This window comes from Pleurodeles waltl, chromosome 10 (assembly GCF_031143425.1).
Source record: "Pleurodeles waltl isolate 20211129_DDA chromosome 10, aPleWal1.hap1.20221129, whole genome shotgun sequence".
In the NCBI taxonomy this organism is placed as follows: domain Eukaryota; kingdom Metazoa; phylum Chordata; class Amphibia; order Caudata; family Salamandridae; genus Pleurodeles; species Pleurodeles waltl.
Window position 1 is genome coordinate 824,217,340 of NC_090449.1, and position 22,143 is coordinate 824,239,482.

The 22,143-nt window shown below is 42.1% G+C and overlaps 1 protein-coding gene across 11 annotated transcripts in view; it reads left to right on the forward strand.

Moving 5' to 3' along the window:
* TRAK1 (trafficking kinesin protein 1) overlaps positions 1–21,909 on the forward strand; it is a 269,898-nt gene extending 247,989 nt beyond the window's left edge. For all 11 annotated transcript variants that reach the window (XM_069211499.1, XM_069211490.1, XM_069211489.1 and 8 more), the window contains one exon: positions 15,057–21,909. In XM_069211499.1, coding sequence (XP_069067600.1) covers positions 15,057–15,852 — 796 coding nt within the window. In that variant the 3' untranslated portion in view covers positions 15,853–21,909. The remainder of the gene's footprint in view (positions 1–15,056) is intronic.
* Positions 21,910–22,143: the final 234 nt, after the last annotated feature.

Genomic DNA, 22,143 nt, shown 5'->3' on the forward strand with positions numbered 1-22,143 from the left:
TTTAAGATTACTTAATATTATTGAAGATACTGAGGCAAAATTGCCCATTAATTGCATCCCCAAATCCAGGGACTGGGCAGCCCCGTATTCATCTAGAATTTGTTTGAACACTTCCGGAAGATTGACAAGTGTTGGTGTACCGTGTTCTGTAGTATAGAGCGTGGCAAATACCGTGCCCCAAGTAGGTCAGTTATTGTAGGAACCATCCCAAATGGCAAGTACATAGTGAGAATTCTGTGTTTATCTTAAGCTCCTTTATGGGAAAATACTGCTTCCAGGGCATTTATTTTTTGAGCTAACCATGATGGAATTTCTTCCCGTTTTGGCGGGTACCTTACCCATGATCAAAAGTACAGTCTCTGGGCTAATGGCTACTGTGACTGCATGTGGTTGCGCTGGGGCAGCTTATACTGGGTTTGTATTTAATGTTTGCATTACAAACTGTACTAAGAGTCTATATATTGCTGTAAGTTCAACAGATAAGTGGCAAACCTAAGCTACCGCCAAGGTGCCTGGATCAGGATGCGGTGTATATATGGCCAATAAAGGCCAGGTAGGACCATCATTGTTCAGAGGACCTGAAGTGTAGCATTGTGTGGGATAGGGTGCCATCAAGCCAGTTATTATGGTCTTGAAAAGATAGAGGTACCTCCAAGTATGTGTAGGCTCTGTAGTGGCAGGTGTGCAATGATGAAATGTATTAGTGTTCCTATTGACTGCTGAAAAGTTGACCCAAGAATAAAATGTTTCTGTTCTACAGGCTAGATGAGCCTTAACTACAAATGTAACGGGACACCCCTGGCCTGTAAGGCCATTAGCTAACAAATGAGCAGTTAAGGGAGGTTGCATGTTTACTGGAATTACAACCTGTTGCAGGTTCAGCATGGTAGATATACCTGTTGAGAGATAATGAAACCAAACGGGGATCGATCCTTTTAAGGTTCAAGCTTGAACAACCTACAACATCAAGTAGGTACTACCTATCTAGCTGAGGAGAAACTCCTCAATACCACAGGTGTCTGTGTATATAGAATTGAGGTGCCTGGGACAGAGATACACAAGAGGATCCGAAATTCAGTGCCTGACCAAACGTTAGGCGCCATGTCACACTGGCTCTCGTTGTACCAATGAGGCTGCTGGATTTGGGTGGCAGCATCACCTGAATTGTGGGAAACTGAGTCCAATCCCACACCATGTGACAGCTGTCGGCCTAATCAGTTTACAGCCAGCTAGCAGCACCTAATCTCTGCCCAAGAGCAGGGATGATTTTTGGCAAGCGGGAGCATGACATTGTGACTTCTCAGGGAAATCGTGGTCGATCAGATTTCATCCTTTTCTCTCAGTTCCATTAGTCTCACACATGCAAAGCCAATCAGAGGCAGGAAATAGTTCAATACGATTTATTGAATCAGCTGCATCTTAGATACAATAATATGAAATGCAATAATTAGAATGATGAAACATACTAGAAGCAAAATGGTGACAAGAGAACTGAAACACAGGAAAAGTCCAACCTTTCTGTCACTATGCACAATGTATGTAATTCCTACCTAAGCTATGTTAGAGCACAGCAGGATAAGCCCTAATTTGTCCTTCAGGACCCCCCTGGGAAGACATCATCCACCATACCCTATTATGACAACCGTGGAGAAGCTTGTTACCTATAGAGACACCATCACAATGTTATCCAGGGAACTGGTGGTCTCAGCGAGCAACTGTAACAAAGTCAGACAGCATGCGGTCATGGTGATCTGGCTGGAACCTCCCTCTAATTTGCAAGGGGGAGGGAAATGTTTTTATAATAAAACAAGTGATGTCCTGAGAAGGTGTCCCCACGTACAAATAAGTGTGTTTCTGTGAGTATAAGAGACACAGTGTACCATTTGTGCCGACCATCCTATCTCGCTGCAGCCTTGAGGAAAGCACAGAGTGAAAAAATGACGTGCTAAGAAATGTAATGCTTTCCTAGGCAAAAGGACAACAAGATAAAGTTAAAAAAACACCACCATGAATGTGGCCAATTCTAAAAGAATAAAATGAAATAAAATTAAACGTTACTAGACTAAGGGGCACAAGCAGCAGGCCTAGTTCCAAAATAACATGCCCACAGACATCACTAAAATGGCTCTACAACAGAAGAGGAGATACTCCACCAGCCGGACCCAAAAAGAGCATTGGTGTTCTACCTTGATCGCACCAAAAGAGTTCCGGATGGATGATCAACTCTTTATGGCTTATGGGAGTGCAAAGAAAGGTTGGGTAGTGCAGAGTAGGACCATCTCCAGATGGGTCTTTCTATGTATTAAAATGTGCTACACATTTGCTAAGAAGCAACCCCCAAAGGGTTTGCATGCTTACTCCACCAGAGCAACAGCTGCAACCACTGCATTAGCACACTGAGATCCAGTCCTTGACAGCTGTCAGACAGCAATGTGGGTGTCATTGCACATGTTCATCAAACACTACTGTCTGGACAGTGAGGTCTGAAGGGACGGGTATTTTGCTTGTTAGGTCTCACTAGTATGATCTTGGTTTGCAAACCCACCTCTGGGAATGGTATTGTTTGTGTATCTATTCTAATATAAGGAATCTGCAACTAAAAGTCTTTACCAGATGAACAAACTACTTACCTGTGGTAACAAATAATCTGCTAAAGACATATTCTAGTTGCAGATTCCTTACCGACCCACTCATCCTCCCTACTCAGTAAACTGATTTCTAGGGACAAGGACTTCCCTATCAGGGCCCTAGTTCTGGCACACCAGTGGTCAATGTTCTTAAAGGATCTGCGCTTCTGGCATGGAAAAAAGTGAAAAGAAACTGGTGTCAGCATGCCAGGGTGGTGCCTATAAAGGTCCTGCGATGTCATTTTGTTGCACACGACACCAACAATGGACTTGGAGCAGACCAATGTCACCTAATGGTTCACAGGGGTACTGCTCGAGAAAAAATCTCCAGATACAGACTGACGCCTAGGGGAAAGTCTATGGTAAGGAATCTGCAACTAGAATATGTCTCTACCAAATAATGTGTTATTGAAGGTAAGTAACTTGTTCTTTAAGCACAAGGCTTTCAGTCTTTTTGGGCACATAAGACATCTATTGTCATTCAACTATGGTAGTATTGGAGACATTAGTTTGTTGAATTTCTATGCACTCCTCTTTAAGTCGTAGGCTATTTTCATGTGGCCTAAAAGAGTCCACAGTCTCTTGATCCAGTGTGCAGTGGTAGACGATGTATCCTTATCCACAGGGACAGTATCACTTATTTGGTGTCTAATAGAAAATATGATGTTATTTTCCCAGCGTTTGCATGCAGAGGTTACATGCCTTCCACCACAGTGCCTGAGATAAGACATTTCTGGGCATTCATCCAGTTCCCTCCCAAAAATCTGAGTTGTGATTAACAGGACTCATTCCAAAAGTTACCCAGTTCTGGGCATGTCCATAAAATATGAGACAGTGAACCACCCCCTCCCCCTCCCAAACTAACACCCACACACACTGTCTTCAAAATAGGTTAAATTTGGTGTTATCAATTCTAAACAACTGCTCAGATGTGTTATACCATCTAGATAGGGTTTCTAATGTAGCACCTCCCTGCATAATGGTTAAAATTGTTCATTCTCGTATATGTCCTCCATTCGTTGTTATTGCTTGTATTATTGAGACCTTTCTCCCGCTGTTTTTGATATGCATGCTGTGGGCACATGCATTATTAACTGCACATGAGGTGCTTGGTGGTGCAGAGTGTTTGAATAGAGGTGGGAAAGCCAGACAATTCAATGAACCAGCAGAGTCCAACATCCGATACCAAGTACTAGCCGAGCCACAAAAAAAATCATCATGGAATCCATGATATCAAAGAGCCTCGGCATTGGCACTGGCTTCCAATGGTTGCCACCTTTCCAAAAGAAAGATACTGGCCATTTTTCCATGTTGTAACTCTGCAAAGGTCTGGGCATCAGTGTTGGATTGGGATCAAGATTAGGCTCAGCCACCCCAAACACACTGCTTCAGTGTTTTAAGTGGTATCAAAGGGTGGAGGGGGTCCTATAAAAGAGGCATGGCCAATAAAGTGTAACCCATTCATTTCCAAGAAACATTGTCAATGTAATTAAAGATGTTGTGTAAATATGTGAACTAAATCCCTGTGCCTGACCTGTATAGGTCACTGTGAATTTTGTGTTATTGCTGCCAGACAGTGTTCCCAAGTTCACCATTAGAAGATGAGCAGAAAATCATGAAAAATATATCAACTAGGCAAGCTACAACTAGAGAGGGAGCAGTAATTGGCAACCTTTTAACCATTCTGCTGCAGTATCAAAGTCCCAGCAGAAAAAAAAAATGTTCCCAAAAAGCCTCAGAATATCCATTGCCTGTACATAGGACTTGACCCTTGAGACTGCAATTAACATTATTATAACTATGGCAGTCTGAACTGAACCAGTGTCATGTTGATGTTGAACATTATCATACAGTTACTGCATTAACCTACTGGGCTGTCTGACTAGCTTTAACGATCCCCCAAGCAAATGTTGGCGATTAACTTTTGTTTTCTTAACTTCACTTAGATAAATAAAAATGCAGCATTGTCAGCACTCATCCTTGTGCATGGAATAGTTCACACTAGTAAACCACATCTGAATACTAGAGAGGAGGTACTGCAGTACAATACATTTATAGCTGTTTAGAACAAGAGAGAGCATTCTTCTGGATGCTATCTGTAGAGTTCTCCATGCATGAACAGCTCATCCAGTGATGGTTTATTCTTTGCATTCTGATAATTGTAGCACTGATTGCATAATAGGATCAGCAGGACCATTAATCCTTGAATGTAGAGGTAAAACCTGGACTGGATGACCTTCTCACGCATGGAAATAGGAACTCAGGCCATCACCTCCTGCCCACCACTGCCTTCAGTGGGGGTGGTTGTCACTCAGATTGCACTGCCAGCCCATAGCAGGAGCGATCATGTCTTTTCTTACCTAGGCTCCAGTGAGGGCACTTCCAGTCAGGCTCACTGGCCCATTCAGTCTGCATACATTAGTGTGCCCAAAACCAGCCCAGCAGCTTCTTACACCAATGGTCCTGGGGACGCGGTACTCAAAGAGAACTTCATACAAAGTCATATGCATTAATTTGAACATGACATTTCTGTTTTTATTAATTTTACTTCTCTTACCGAGATTCAAACATGTGACCTACAGGTCACATATTTAATAACAGTGATCAATTATCGTACCGTTCTTTTTTGCGAGTTCCATAAGTAAATGTTTGTTTAGGTTGTATAAATCAAGCAAATGGTAGGAGCATAATTAAAAAAAAAAAAAAAAAAACTACAGGACTCGCCTACCTGCAGTGTGTAATGATGGGCCCCAGAGTCTTCAATATCTTTGAGATATTCCTTGGTTTTCTGCTGATTAAGGGCCCTCTTAAAGCATTGAGGGGGGCATTGAGGGTTGAGGCTCTCCTGTGCCGCAGGAACTTGAGGGGCCAGTGATACGCCCCTGGCAGTTGCACCCACCATATTTTCAAAGCCCCTTTTTGCAAACTCAGTTTTAGGATTTATAACCTTGCTATTCAATGAAAGTGAGGCATATCACTTTATGGGTTTATTTCACGTCAGTTTACTCTAGCTGCACTTTTTAAAGGTGTGTGTGGTAACACCTTATGCGAAAATTACTTGAGCTTGCATTAATACATGCTGATTGTAAAACCCTATGAGTCGGGTGGAATATGGGGGTAATGCACAGAGATGCAAATGGACATGCAGTCCTTTGCAGTGGGTATGCATAAGCTCCTTCATGGGTTTTTGTAGGGGTGATCACATTGGGCTGTGGGTTGGTGAGTCCTTTATTTGCTGTCATGGTGAAGATGCACTGATGTATAATTTTTAATGGATTGTAAGGGGCCATCATGTATGGACTAAAGCATGTGAAAAGCAACATTGTCTTAATACACTATGATTCACCATCACTGACACGGATGCATCATTCATTAGTCATTCATATCAAAAGCCATGCATTTTGTGTTAGTGTTTTTTACCGTTTTAACACAATGTTGGTTTTTCACAGTCTGTTAAAAAACAATATTGTGTTAAAACTCTTAAGGAAGTGAAACACCAACACAGGTGCACTATCTCTTGGTCAGGGATGCCAATAGACAATGCATCTGTGTTTCTTTACGTTTTAACACGATTTTGGTTTTCACAGCCTCAGTTCATTAATAGGAGGGAGGGGTCAGGCTTGGGTTGTGTTGACCTGGAGGGTTCATGAGGACCCCAAGGTGAGATTGATCTGGTCAGGTACTTCAAGCCAGACTTGAGCTTTGAAATAATCTCTATTTGAATACATTTTTAAGTTGCAACTTACTAGACAGTGCAGCTGTCTGGTTTACTAAAGACATTTTGGGGACAGTAAGAAAATTGACCTAGGAATGCATTCTGCCCGCTGCTTGCCATTGGTTTTGTGGTTTGTAACTCACATTTTCTTGCTTTCCGTTTGCTAGCTTTATTTGTTTTAGGTTGTCCAGTTTGAGATTGATCTTCCCCTTGCCAAAATCGTATTTACAGTATCCTTCTTAGTGCTCTCTTTCTGTAAACAGGCCTGTAAATCTTGTTCTTATCTCGTCACATTTGCTGCACATTCAAAGGCAGAGATCAGATGTCAGACGCTGTCTTCCAAGGGGGCTTGTTTACTTTTCTTTCTCTGACTCTCTGACTTCTAAGTGAGAGGATTAATGTGACAATCTTGCTGGATACTGGGGTAGAAAAGAGTTGTTTCTAGCACACAACAACATTAAAATGAACTGTGTAAGTATTTCAGAATATATCAGAGCTAAATGAAGCAGATTTAGTTATTTCTGTGTGTTGGATACAAGTAATTAAGTATGATCAAAACAAATCATTTCCCTAAGTGATGCAATTTCCACACATTGTTGTCTGTGCACTGTATAGATTTATTAGTAAAGCAGATGTATGTCTGTGCAAATGTAATGGTCATTTCAATTGAAAATGTGTTGTATGTAATGGTAGTGTGCTACCACACAGTGAACAGTCCACTCTACGCCACTCCACTCTACTATGCACCACTCAACACCATTGAACTCTACTCTGCACCACTCCACTTTACACCACTCCATACAACTGCATTCTTCACTATTCCACTCTGTGCCACTGCACTTTTTTCCACTTCATGTTACACCTCTCTAACCTGTACCCCTCTGGTACATGCCAATGCACACTTCACCACTCTACTCTACACCATTGCACTTTTTGCCACAGGACTGTACACCACTCCAATCTAGGCCAAACCAATCTACTCTGCACAACTCCACTGCATGCCACTGTACGCTACAACACTCTGCAACACTGCACTCAGTACCACTGCCCTCTATGCCAATACACTCTTCACCAATGCCCTTTACACTGTAACACTCAAACTCTATGCCCTTGTACTCTACTCCAATCCACTGTAGACAACTCTAATCTACTCTGCACCACTTCACTCTATCATTGCACCGTACACCACTTTACTCTAAGCATTATGCTCTATGCCACTCTACACAACTGTGCTCTACCCTTCACCACTCCACTCTGCGCCACTTCACTCTACTCTGAAACAATCTACTCTTCACCACTGCGCGCCACACCACTCAACTCTATGCCACTGTACTCTACTCTTAACTACTGCACTCTATACTGCTGCACTCTACTCTGCATCACTGTATTCTATGCCACTGCTCTATATGCCCCTCTAATACACTCTTCTCCTCTGCACTCTGACACTCTACTCTGCAACACTGCACTCTCTGCTACTGCAGTCTACACCACTTGAATACTCTGCGCCACTTCCCTCTGTATCACTCAACTCCACTCCACACTACTCTTCACCACTCCAGTCTATGCCATTCTACTCTGTGCCACTCTACTCTTGCCCACTGCACTCTACTGTGCACCACTCTAATCTTTGCCACTGCATTCTATGACGCTGCATTGTACACCTCTGAACTCAGTGCCACAGCGCTCTACACCACTATAATCAGCAACACTACACCAATACACTGGACACCAGTCCACTCTACTATATGCCACTTCATTGTATGCCAAACAATGCCAGTCTAATACACTACACTCTGCCACTCCACTCCGCAACACTGTACACCACCTACTCTGCTCTCTGCCATTTTGCTCTACACCACTTGGCGCCATTCTCCCCATGCCACTAACTTTTAGCCATGCTGCACAGCAGTTACACTGGTGTACAACATGGCTAAAACACATTGGCAAGGCCAAAAACTGTTGCGTAGGCAAGACCTATTGGATTTGCCAATGCTTGTTAAAATGTTGTGAGGGATCTTGTGACTGTCTTTAACAGAGAGTTGAGATGTCCAGTAATTAAATCATAGGCAGTAGCATTTCTCTTTTTTTAAATATTTTCGAAGTCCTACATTTGCCCTTATCATATAGATGTGTTGCCTGAAGCAGCCACAGTGCCTACAGATTTGAAATTCCAAGACATTCAGACCTGGGGCAGAAGCTTAATTTCCAAAAAGAGGGCTAAAGGGTGAAGAGAATGTGGTCAGTCCCTTAGCATAAAATCCAACATTTCCAAGATGGCACATGTGAAAGGGGAAAGTTAGAGATTATTCCTAGTTTGGCTTTTAGGTAACCATGGCATTTCTTTTTCAATTAGTCTTGATTCTAGACTGTGGTGTATGTGACACCACTACTTGTCTGTCTTGTTGCTGCATGCCATTCATCCATATAGCACAATTGGGCAGCTCTACAGTTGTGGTTCTACAGGTGAGAGACGTCCACTTTTCCTTGTGTAGTGTATATTTCCCTAATCAGTGCGGTCTGCCTCCAGCTCTAATGAACGCATTGCCATGACAGGGCATGGCTGCTCCAAGATGTCAAAGTGGTCTTTGTTTTTTTTCCAGGAGAAATTTGAAGCTTGCCCTCACGCACAAATATACGTTATTGGTCAGATAAACCCCCAAGTAGCAAATGGAAAACTCCATGCAGAAATAGTTAAGGGATTTATTACAAGCTCAAGCTCAAAGTCATGTATGCATCAAGCCAAAATTATAAAGATACAGAATTAGCAAGGGTTGATCAAGGTGATGAAATAGGTTCAGGTGGACTAAGATCAATAAAACTAATCATTCAATGAGGAAAACAAAACACATATACAAAATTAGTTATGATATAGAAAGCAAACTTTGCTCAGGCTTAGCAAGCCAGTCAGTTCAGTTTCAAATCATGAAAGTTATAGTTATCAGCAGATCAAAGGGAAAAGCCTACCATAGCCAAATTAATGACTAACATGTGTGGTGAGGAACACCTTCGGGCAAAGGACAAAAAGGGCAAAAATAATTTGGAAATGCAAATCTTGGGCAACAAGGTACTAACAAAAAGGGGAAAAGATATGTAGAAAGGGAAAGCGTCAGTGTAAGAAATGGGGTCTCTGGTTGGCAGTCAGCTTGACCTCTGTCCAGGCATGGACCCTCACTTTAGTCAGGGTAGCGGGGTTGCACTCTAGACAACCCCTGCTCACCCCCTTGGAAGCTTGGCAAAAGCAGTCAGGCTTATCTCAGAGGCAATGTGTAAAGTATTTGTACCAAAACTCACAGTAATACAGTGAAAACACTACAAAAGGGACACAACACTGGTTTAGAATAATAGCCAATATTTATCTAAATCAAACAAGACCAAAACTACAAAAATCCAACATACACAAGCAAAGTTATAGATGTTTAAATTAAAAAGAGTCTTACTCTATAGAAAACAATGGATGCCTTGCTTTTATACAAAGTACCTGATTTGCGTAAAAAATAAAGATGCACCGGCGAGCATGCGTCAGAAAAGTCAGCTATCTGTTGATTCCTTACTCGCAAGTGAAGCTGTGCATCGTTTCTTCTCCGGTCGGGTAGGTGATGCATCATTTTTCTCTCCCGCAGAAGCGCAATGTGTCGATTTCTGGACAGGCAACCTCGGATCCGCGAGGGTTCACAGTGATTTTGACGCCCTGCGACAATGCGTGCAAAATTCCAGCGCATGGTGGGGAAGAGCTACACTGTGTGGGTGATGTGTTGATTTTGGCAGCTGCACACAGGTGTTGTGTCGATTTACCAGCTGCGATGCAGGTGGTGGGTCGATTTTTCAGCCCGAAGCAGGTGCGGCATCGAATTTTCTCCTGCACAACTCCTGTGGGTGAATTTCAGTCTTGGTTCCAACAGCTTCTCCTTTCAAGGGCCCATTGACTGGAGTAGGCAGCACTTGGCAGGGTAGGAATCTCAGCAAGAGAGTCCAGGTGCTGGCAAAGGAAGTCTTTGATGCCCCTGAGATTTCAGAATAAGGGGCAAGCTCAGTCCAAGCTCTTGGAGACACTTCACAAGAAGGAAAAAACAGCAGAGTTCAGTCTTTGTCCTCTCAAAGGCAGAAGCAGCAACTGCAGGCTGACCCAGCAAAGCACACTCACAGGCAAAGGGGCAGTACTCCCCCTCCAGCTATTCAGCTCTTCCCTTTGACAGAGGTTCTTCCTGAACCAGAAGTAATCTAAAAGTCTAGGGTTTGAGTCCACTACTTATACCCCTTTCTTCCTTTGAAGTAGGCAAACTTCAAAGGAAAGTCTCTGATGTTCACAAGATCCTGCCTTGCCAAGGCCTGACACTAGACACACACCAGGGGGTTGGAGTCTGCATTGTGTGAGGACTGGCACAGCCCTTTCAGGTGTAAGTGTCAGCTCCTCCCTCCCCACTCTATCCCAGGGGACTCAGAGTATGCAGGCTATACCCCAGCTCCCTTTGTGTCACTGTCCCGAGGGAATTCACAAACAGCCCAACTGTCAGAATGACCCAGACATGGATTCCACAGCCAGGCAGAGGCACAGAATCGTTAAGCAAGAAAATGCTTACTTTCTCAAAGTGACATTTTCAAACTGACAATCTAAAAACCAACTTTACCAAAAGGTGTATTTTCAAATTGTGAGTTCAGAGACCCCAAACTTCACATCTCTATCTTCTCCCAATGGGAAACTCCACTTAAAAGATATTTGAAGGCAGTCCCCATGTTAACCTATGCGAGAGACAGGCCTTGCAACAGTGAAAAACAAATTAGGCAGTATTTCACTGTCAGGAAATGTAAAATGCATTAGTACATGTCCTACCTTTATCATACACTGCACCCTGCCCATGGGACTAACTAGGGCCTATCTTAGGGGTGACTTACATGTAGTAAAAGGGAAGGTTTGGGCCTGGCAATTGGTCACACTGGCCAGGTCGAATTGGCTGTTTAAAACTGCCCACAAAGACACAGCAGTGGCTGGTCTGAGACATATTTACAGGACTACTTGTGGGTGGCACAATCAGTGCTGCAGGCCCACTAGTAGCATTTGATTTACAGGTCCTGGGCACCTCTAGTGCACTTTACTAGGGACTTACTAGTAAACCAAATATGCCAATCATGGAAAAGCCAATCACCCATACAATTTACACAGAGAGCATATGCACTTTAGCACCATTTAGCAGTGGTAAAGTGCCCAGAGTCCTAAAGCCAACAAAAACTGGTCAGAAAAAATAGGAGACAGGAGGCAAAATGTTTGGGGATGACCCAGCAAAAAGGGGCAGGTCCAACAGTCAGCATGTCAGAAGCTCACTCAAGAGTCTTCTGCAGGGGTTTGGGAGAAAATCTCTAAGTCTCAGTGGGGCATCTCCAAGGGGCTCAGCATTCAAGGATTCTTCATCAGCAAGGGTTCAGGAACTTCGGAGATCTGCCCAGAATCCCACTGGTCAACAGTAAATTAATGTTCATAAAACGGTCTGATTCACTCTTAAAGATAGTCCATGTTACATTGAAGGGACATCATCCAGTAAAAATCAGTCACACGACTCCAGTTTGCAACATCAGCATCCTTTCCCAGATCTGTCATGGGAACCTCATTCATCCATGTAGCTCCACACAGGGTAAAATATTTGCATAATTTGTAAGTCCATTTCTCAGGATGTTCCAAACTCAAAGACACTGTTAGACTTTCTTTCTACATCTAAGAAATAGGGCCTATTAACAAAGCTAGTCTTCTCATGGGAACAAAGTCTGAAAGAAAGCTCATGCTATGAAAATGAATCAGCATTTCCTGCACAGTGACGAAATACAAGTTTAACAGGTCTTTTGTAGGCTAATGCAAGTTAATTATAGCAATACATTCAATTATTACATTTTACTAAACACATTTTTAATATGCAAACTTATGGAGTCAACATTAATAATGCTTGTTACGATAATTTTAAGAGAAAAGATTCTGTTAATACGTTTCAGTTGGTATAATGCTGGACTGCGTTTCTATTATTTTTTACACGTATTTAAATCATTAATCATTAGAATTTCAATATATTCTGTTAGTCTAAGGTGTAAATTATAACATCATATCAATTAAATCTTGCAAACATTGGATTTACAAGCTATACTACCATTGTTTCTAATACTAGTTTAAACAAAGGCACATATAAAAGGGCTTCACATGGCATCTTTCTACATTCAAACTCTAAGTACTTTGGTTAACATAATGCATATATTGTCAAATATTGATAACTTCTGTGACATGAGGAAGAGCACTAGATTACCAACTATAACACAGGGCATGGCTTTGCCATGATTGTAAGGTGGTCTTAGTTTGTTTCATGAAGAATTTGAAGCTTGTCCTCATGCACAAATATAAATTGGTGATCAGGTAAACCCCTAAGTAGCGAATGCTCTGCAATATCCATCTGATAGTGGTTGTAGTCTGGAGTCTTTTGTAAAGATTTCGACCTCTGTGTTTAACACGAGGATCTGTCTGGATGGCAGCTGGGTAGGGTCCTTCCCTGGATTTGTTGTTAATGAAATCGTAGATTCAGCTATTAAGCTGGTGATTCCTCCAGTCATAGTTGAAGTTATTATTACCTTTCTCTGAACTCACGAGAAACTAAGGCATGAACAATTTATAAAAGACAGGAGTGTAGCATCAAGTCCTGGGGCTTTAGTTGTCTTTGTTACATATTGTTTCAAGGCTTGGGTTGTTTAAGCATTCTACCTTTGGTACTAGTAAAGTAGGGTGAATGACAGAATCCAAATATGGGATGACAGCAATTGGGTCAAGTGACTCAATGCATTGTGATTTATAATAGGTATGAAAGGCTTGAAGTATTCCTTTCTTGTACCACACCCATCCTGTCTTTGATTTACCAATACATCTGCAAGACTGTGAGGCCCATAGCTTGTTTGCGAGCATAGTTCCTCCAATATAAAAAAAAAACCCTAGTGGAAGCGAGCACCTGCTCTCAAAGATATAATTGACCTTATCATATTCTACAGTGTGTAGCTGCCCTCTGCTGACATTTCAGAAGTCCCTCCCAACCTCTGGAACTATCTACCAAAACCTGCATTGAGGCTGCCTGCAGAGTTATTGAAAGAGCTGTTTATTTTTTTGTGTGAATTGGGGATTTTATGGGGGCATGAGTGAGGTAGAGTGTAGATGTCTGGCTGGCTGGTGAACGTGTATGAGGTTGTTAAGATATGTTTGTCCAATGGTGCATAGGGCTTTGTGCGTGTGAGTGAGTAGTTTGAATTGGCTGCATTTGTGAATGGGGAGTCATTGGATTTCCTTGAATTGCGGTGCGATGTGGTTGTGGCATAGGAGTTCTAGTATGAGTCTTGCAATGGCTTTCTGAATGGTATGGTCCGGCATAGAGTTCATTGCCGTAGTCTCGCCTGCTTGTGATGAGTGCTTGAGTGACTGTCCTTCTGCTGTTCTGTGGCAGCCACTTGAAGATCTTACTTAATATGAATAGAATGTGGAAGCAAGAGGTGCTCACTACGTTGACTTGCGCCATTTTCAGCATGGTTAGTGGGTGTTGGTGTTTACCCTAGCTCTGACGGCCACCAGATGGAGTCCCAGGGGCAAGACTTGTTACCGAAGAACAGAATGTCCAACTTATCGGATTTGCGCTTCAGGCAGTTTGTTCTCATCCTGTTGCTACCATGGTCATGCAGTTAGTGATGTTGATTCTGGAGGTGGTAGTCTTGTCTGTCAGGGAGACAATGAGTTGGGTGTATTTGGCATATGAGATGGAGATGCCTTAAAATCAGATAATGATGTTGGCTAGCAGAGTCATGTAGATATTGAACAGAGTGGGGCTGAGGGAAGATCCCTCGGGGACTCTGCAGATCAGTTACTTGGCTTCAGTTGTGAAAGGTGGCCTATATTAACTCATGAGTTTTTCTCGTGATGAAGGAGCTGATCCAGTGGAGTGTGGGTCCTTGGGTGACCATGTTTTGGAGTCTTCTAATTGGAGTGTAATGGGAGATGATGTTGAAGGCTGGGGATAGGTCAAGTAGGATGAGGGCTGCTGTATCTCCATCGTCTAGGATAATCCTAATGTCAGTGGCTTCAGTGAGTACTGTTTCGGTGCTGTAGTTATTTTGGGACCCAGGTTGGTTGTTGTCCAGTAGGTGGTGGGTCTTGATTTGGGTTAAGAGTTGTTTGTTGATGCCTTCCCCACCACTTTGCCTTGGTACTGGAGCTGAAATATTGGACAGAAGTTGCAAAGTTGGTTTGGACCCGGACACTTCTAACTTTATTCTCGGTCAAATTTGATGACTGAACATCTGCTTGCAAAGGGTGGGATGTGAAAAACTAAACGCTTTTCTGCATTTGAGTTAAATCTATAAATCTTGTATAGCAGGCACATAGGCTTCATTACCTTGAGAGGATGCTTTGTTGGTACACATGAGCAACAATGTTAACTTTTAATTATAATAACCTCCTCTGCGTAGAGCATAGAGAAGATGTACTTCGAAGGGTGCAAATGGGTAGTGAAGGGTCTGATATTGTACAACACCGGGCTCATGGTTTGAAGGGAACAAGAAGCAGCATAACAACTGTCCGCTTTAAAAAAAAAAAAAAAAAAAAAGAATAGCACGCTTTTTTAATTTATTTAAGAATTTAGAGATTTGTTTGTCTCCATTAAGTTTGAAATGCTAATACTGATCCACTCAAACCTTTGCTTTGTTTGCAGTCTTAACTCTGCACCGACTCCTGCTTGTGGCAACTTTACCAATCTGAAATCGACTCCAGCAGCAACACCTTGCACGCCTCGAAGACTAAGTTTGGCTGAATCCTTCACCAATCTCCGAGAGTCAACAACTACTATGAGCACATCCTTGGGGCTGGTGCGGCTGCTCAAAGAACGAGGAATATCCGCAGCAGTGTATGATCCAAAGAGCTGGGACCGTGCTAACAAAGGAGCAATCCTCAATCCGTATGCTCCCAAGATGGCTATTATTCCCTCCACCCCCCCAAACTCACCTATGCAGACCCCGAGTTCTTCTCCTCCTGAATTCAGTTGCACCAGCCCACCTTATGACAACTTCCTGGCCTCAAAACCTGCCAGCTCTATTTTGAAAGAGGTGAGAGAGAAAAAGAACATCTGTAGCAGCGAGTGCCAGACAGATGTGTCTGTCTCCAACCTTAATCTGGTGGACAAAGTAAAGAAGTTTGGAATCGCCAAAGTTTCTGGACCAGCACAAGCTAATGCAATCGTGAGTAGGCAAGGGCCTATGCTCTGTGGGATACCTGGGCCAGTGAAGACACTTGTGCCCACAGGCCTGGCTCAGGAAGGACTGGCCCTTCCTTGCCCAGTTGTAACACATGCCATTGGAGGACTTCAGTTGAACACGGGCATCCGTCGGAATCGCAGTTTTCCCACTATGGTGGGGTCCAGCATGCAAATGAAAGGTCCTGCTACACTTACTTCAGAAATACTTATGGGTGCAAAGCTACCCAAACAAACTAGCTTACCACCTGTTCCATGATTAGTCTTGCAGGACTCTTGCTCCCTTCCTTCGCCTTCCATCTGACTCTTATAGCCTCTTCCCCTTGTATTTGACAAATCAATTCTGTGCCTCACGGGAGATGGTGTAAACTTTGTATATGTATGTAAATATGTTACTGGTACATTGTAACTAACTTGAATATTTTACTGACTGAAGAGAGTGGGAAAGGCTTGGACACTACATTTGGTGTAAAGGAACTTCACATTCTAAACTTTTTGAAAGTTTGTTTTTATAGTAAAAATGATGCACTGAAGAACAAATACTATTCGGTCAATCGGACACTGTAAATGTGTAATTAGAGCAGATTTGAAATTAAAGTTAGTCTGTATTAGTAAAGGGATCATGGCCTTGTTCAGGCGTCTCTGGGCACCACACCACCATCCTTGTTATGCCTAGCTTGTTTGTGCACTGCCATAACCACTGGAGAGAGCCTGTGGCTTTGCTCTGGCAGGCAGCTACTGCCACGTATTTAATTATGTTTCGTGCAATAAGATGTTATAACTTTTACCTGGTCCTTGTGCAGATAGGAACAATCTCTTTCAGATAAGGGAATGTACTTCAAACGCAGGCACCCTGCCCCTTCAAATTTGCACAATCCTATTCATAGTGCAGTTATTACATGAATACACTGGATTGCTGAGAAGGATTTTTTGAGTGTACTGTGTTATATCAATGTACACCGATAAATGCCTCTCAAAGTATTTTTGCAGACAGCATTTTCATGCTTTAGATTTATCATAACAACGCATTTTCTTATAGGCACACCACTATGTAGCGAGGTAAACACTGTTAAAGATTGTATGCGGTGCTGACAAGAGTTACGTGCTTCATATTCATCAGTTAGGTGTAAATTACTATATTTAGTGGCAATCTGGTTTACAAATAAATCGAAAACTAATGCGTACACGTTTGCTCCACGGGGGCGTGTTTTTTTTTAAAAATTAAACACAGGCCCAGCACACTACTGCACTTTTTTCTATTTTTACTTTAGTAATTTCAGTTGCCTTACTGTTAGCGATTCTTTTTAAACATAGCATAGAGTCATCTCCGCACTGAACCACGTTCATTTACTGGGAAGGTTTGTTGGTTTACCACGAGTGTTAGATTAGTATTCCGTCTGAGAATGCTAACTGTATTCATGATGCTTTTTTAATTATTAACATTATTTATTGAACACTGTTCTAAGCAGGAAGGTGGTGGAGTTTGCTATATCTGGGTGGGTGCACAATAACCCTGCACCACACGGACTGCTATCATTTTTAATCTCGATTCATAACTTTGTTTTTTGAGAGAGTGACTTCAGAAGACATGCATTTCATACACTTATTTTGGGGTCGAAAGGCATCACTTGCAGGTTAAGGGCTGATGCTAACTTTCCATCCTCTTCTGTGCCAAAATCTAGAGGACCGCTGCCACTCAGATAGGGACCAGAACGAAAAGGAATTTGTGCCTTAACAACTTTGAACACACACAACGAGGCAGATGAAAAGTGTGCCTCCCTTGGGGTACCTAGATTGTGTTTTGGCGTTGAGTCTTCTTTGTTCCTTACTACCTGGTCACAGCTGAAAAATGTCCTTTTTTTCAGCCTTACTCTCTGTCTGTTTTATTGTTGCAAGGAATATTTTCTCTGCAGTTGTTTTGCTTGACGGCTTTCCTTGGCCCATTCTATGCCATTAGGATTCGGCTTGATGTTTAGAACTCTCCTGTCCATTTGTTTTGGTGTTGGCATCCAGTGTTATCCAGTAAGTGCTGCCCACAGATTACTAACTGTTTCCGTATTAATCCCTTCAGTGAGTGAGGGATACATTTAGATGTGCTATATAGGGATGCTTGAGACCCTGAACAAGAAGTAATAACCTCATTACTGACTTTATAACTGTATAGCGAGGACAGTTTAATGCATAAAGCTTGGGATATTTTGTTGATGAACTCTGACGTTCACCCTATTAGGGCATGACCAAGATGCTGTGGGCTAATCACCATTATTAGGGTAACTCCCCTATCTACCTGGGTGGGAGATGGTTCTGATTTTTCTGAATGTTCAGTGCCAGGTTCTCCAGCCAAGGACTGTAGACTGTGTAGCCATTTAATTCCTATTTGAAATCCTCAGTGATCCAGTGCAAATGGTGTTGTGAGGAATTCATTTTATTAGCCCCAAGAGCGTCGGTGTCTCATTACAAGGGAAGGCAACAGGACTGTGGCTCTAAAGCAGAGGAATGCCCACTGGTTGTGGGTGATATCCTTTTGTGGGGCTCGTGATACAACTCTGCTGCATTTTGTTCCTACGTAAACACCTCTCAAATTATTTCCTTATCCTTCAAAGGTCAGAAGAAAAGGAGAGAAATGTAGATGGTGGTTGGGGGTACTGAGGTATCTTACCTCGTACTTTGTGCCTCTGAAGCTCCTTGCTCTTTACCCATCTGAGGAAAAGTAACCCCAGACAGACAGCGCTGAGTTAGTAGATATACATGTTCTCAGTTATGTTTCAGTAGGCCCTGAACCACCGGCATTGATAGTAGTTTTTCTTTCAAGTATTGCCCTCCTTCAGAGGTTGCACCCTGTACTTATCATAGTTCACCCAGATGGAATCAGCAGACCTCTCTCACTCCCATGTTCTGGTCCATTTAAATGATTATTCTTGAGCTCACAGGACTTGCTTACTATCAAAATACTCCTTCTTTCCCACCTATGCACACCTCCTCATCGCTTTACAACCGGGATATTGTGGTGCTGCTTCACCTGGCTGATTATGAAAGCCATGAGAGTGGCAATGCTCAGTACCTCACCAGTGGAGAAGAGGTTGTTAAAACATGCAGCCCCCCACATTGTCTTTTAGCCTTCGGAGGCTTCCCAGCCAGTACATCCTTCAGCTTTTAGATTAACAATGCAGTTCATCACCTTATATGTCCTTCATTTTGAGGGACATTATTAAGGGGATGATCTTCACCATGTAAGGAGATGGCTACAATTTGCCTGCAGTCAAAAATCACCTTTCTGAAACAGGCAATGGAAATGGCAATGGTGCTTTTGTCCCAGACAGTTTGCAGTTAACCTTGTTAATTTCCAACAGTGCTGTTTTGCTTTCACTCAAATTTTCAATGCTTCATGATGAAATTCTAGGCCTCTTGTCTTATTGTACTACCGAGGCTACAATAGTCTGGGATCGAGTTGGGAGGTTATTCAACTCATCATCTTTGCATCTGATGGCCTCGGCCCTCAGGGTTAAACTTTAGTGAAGAATGCCAACAAGAGGGTTCATTGGAATAAACAACTTGACATTAGCCAGATTAATTTAGGCACAGCTCTGGCCAAACAAGATGAGAGTATATAGGAAAATATGCCAGTAGTTATTTGATACTTGCTTCAAGAAGCAGCAAATATGAAAGATGCATCCCTCACTAGAAAAACTGGACTATTTGTCCCCAAAACAAACCATTTGTTCTTATCCTCTGTGGTCATAATCAGAAACCAGTCCTGATTTAAGTCCGCAACTATATTACAAGACGTTCTGTACTAATGTTTTCTGCACAACAAAGTCAGTATCCTCACTGTAATTTCACATTATATTCTAAGGATTTCAGACACTATGCTCTCCGTTGGCAGACAACTGCAGCGTTTTTTATGATTCCATGCTCAGAAACTAATGCAAGTTCTGGACAGAAGAGAAGAATTTTGGATCCTTTGCACATACTTCCTTATGGCAGTCAGGAATCTGTTTGAGTTCCAAAGCGTGGGAGCAAGTCCACTACGTATGTCCAGTCAAAGACACAGAGCACCTATGTCGGTGGCCAATTATGTAATGTTTAGCTATACTGAGCACCCACCACTCTTGTGTATAAAAGTCGGCAATCAAGGCTGGAGGCAGTCCCCTCATGTAAATTCCTTTAGTCCTCATTCCAGGTTTAGAAGCATATGCAAACTGTTGCACCTGGCTATGTATCTCTGGTCATTCCACACTAAAGCAGTCAGTATATGGTTCACACCCCTAGACTCGAGAACCTCTTCATATTGGTCTCCATTTATTCAAGGCCTAGTTTTTCTTCCTCCAGATATAATCCCACAGGATACATTATTTCTGAACCAGGAACACAAGACAATATGGTTTTAGAGGACTGAGTACCTGATTGTCTCCTGAATCCATGCTAAATGTTAGAAATAGAGTCCACTATCAACAGAGGCGTTATGGCTAAGGCCCTTACTGTCATAGCAGATACTCTTATGCTAGACACACTCAAGAAAACCTATTTGACAGCAGACAGTTTTCAGTAGCAGTATCATGCGCTTGGAATGAGGAAGCACCATTGACCACTGGTCTCTTATTCTGGCAGGATTAGATTACAAAGGTTCCTAGACATTAGTAAGGCAAACTATTACAATCTCCTCTGCAGTTTCTGAAGAGCCAGCTTTTATACACCAAAAAGCTGTCCATTTAGAATTCTAATGACTAAGAGGCAGCTTTGTGGTTGCTACTCAGCACTTGGAACCAGCAACTACCTCTTCTTTACCTGAGTTATTCTGTACTAGAAATGAATGTGTACCTGACTTGCTCGAAGATCAAACTTGGTTCGTGCAAGAGCTGTTGTCTATTAAAGGATCTCTGTACTCTCTTAGGCATTTTTGTGACTTTGATTAAGATGACTGGCTTCACATTGTTATCTTTTGAAATTTGAAGATATCGTTGTTGGTAACTAAAGTTTTTACCAATAGGCTCTGTATGCTTCTGAAGCTTACAATGTTTCACCTAGATATACTGTGGTCTCGGAATTCCATATTTCTTTGGACCGAAGTACATTTCAGATATTTTCATCAACTATACGTCAGGTTTCAAACCCATACGTCTAGGAAGTTGTTACATCTTTTGTATGCGAGGCACGTTCTTACATTCTGCAATAGCTTGACAGACCCAAAAAATCTCATCTGTGTTCCTAGACTGCATATGGCTTCTGTGAGTATCTTTTTGGCAGGAAAGCATCATAAGTCCACATGTCCCGTCGATATGATAAACTAAGGGCTACTCTACAAAGGCCCTCAAGCCCAATCCACTGAATCAGACCATCTTCAGGGTCTTTCAAGGTATGTATCCCCTTTTCTGATGATAGGAAACAATGTAGGCAACCACACTCCACCCTGTCAACATTAACTTCCATGATGCTTGTTTTAACCTAGCACTCATTCATATGGAGGTGTACTCAGCACCTTTGACTTCTGTCACATTCTGTATGTGAGCTTTTTTGCTGAAATGTTTTTTTTTTCTTTTAAGGTAGGAATTGTTTTGTTTCCAAGGGACCCTCAATGTGGACTGAAGCATTGAAAGTTGGTTAAGAATGCTGCTAGCTTCTAAGAAGGATCATGAACCTGGAATGTGGAGATTCATATTGATCTCTCATTTACGCAAACGCCATTCCACTCCACCATACTGAGTTGTAAGGGTTGTTCTCAAACTGCTAACTGTTGGAAGGCTGTACTCTGCTGTACTTATCTATATTTGTTCCAGGCTGCTACTAAATATTTTCACTCTCTCTTTTGCTCTTCAGCTGTTTATTCAAATGGATCCAAACCTCTGACCGCATTTAACTAAAGTAAATCTTGTTTCGTTGGCACTTATATTTTTGTAGAAAATCCTAGGAAGGCCATCGGACGTGAAATACATCTTCTCTCAACTTGAAATGTTTTATTGAATGTCATCATTTTCTATGTTGATGTATATACTTATTGCAAGTAACTTAAATATGTTTTATCTGAATGTCAAAATAGAAGCCCCAAATCAGGATTATTCCTCAGACCATTGTATTCGTCATGAAAGAAGGTAGAAGCCCAATAGGAATTTACATCTTAATAATAATGAGCAGTTGCAGACATTTATAATTCTAGTGTGCATATCATGTAGTAGACTCTGTATTGCCACCAACGTGTGTGTGTATATATATATATATATATATACAAACACACACATATATATATACAAATATATATATAAACTTTAGCACATCAGATTGCTTGAAAATGAAACGTCTTCACACAATAAACAGACATGAAACCACATCTTTTTTGTATACGTTTGTTTTGTTACTGCCAGTCAACAAATCAGAATAATGGGCATTTTATTCAACCACAGTTTTGAAAATACCACCTGCAGTGATATATGGAGTGATCATGCACACGCCCAAGGAGTGAGGTACATTTTGTTTATTCTAACTGTCTCCTGGCTCTCACAGAGAAGAAAAATCATCAAGCAGAACATTCTAAACTGTTGGAATGCTCCATTTTAGA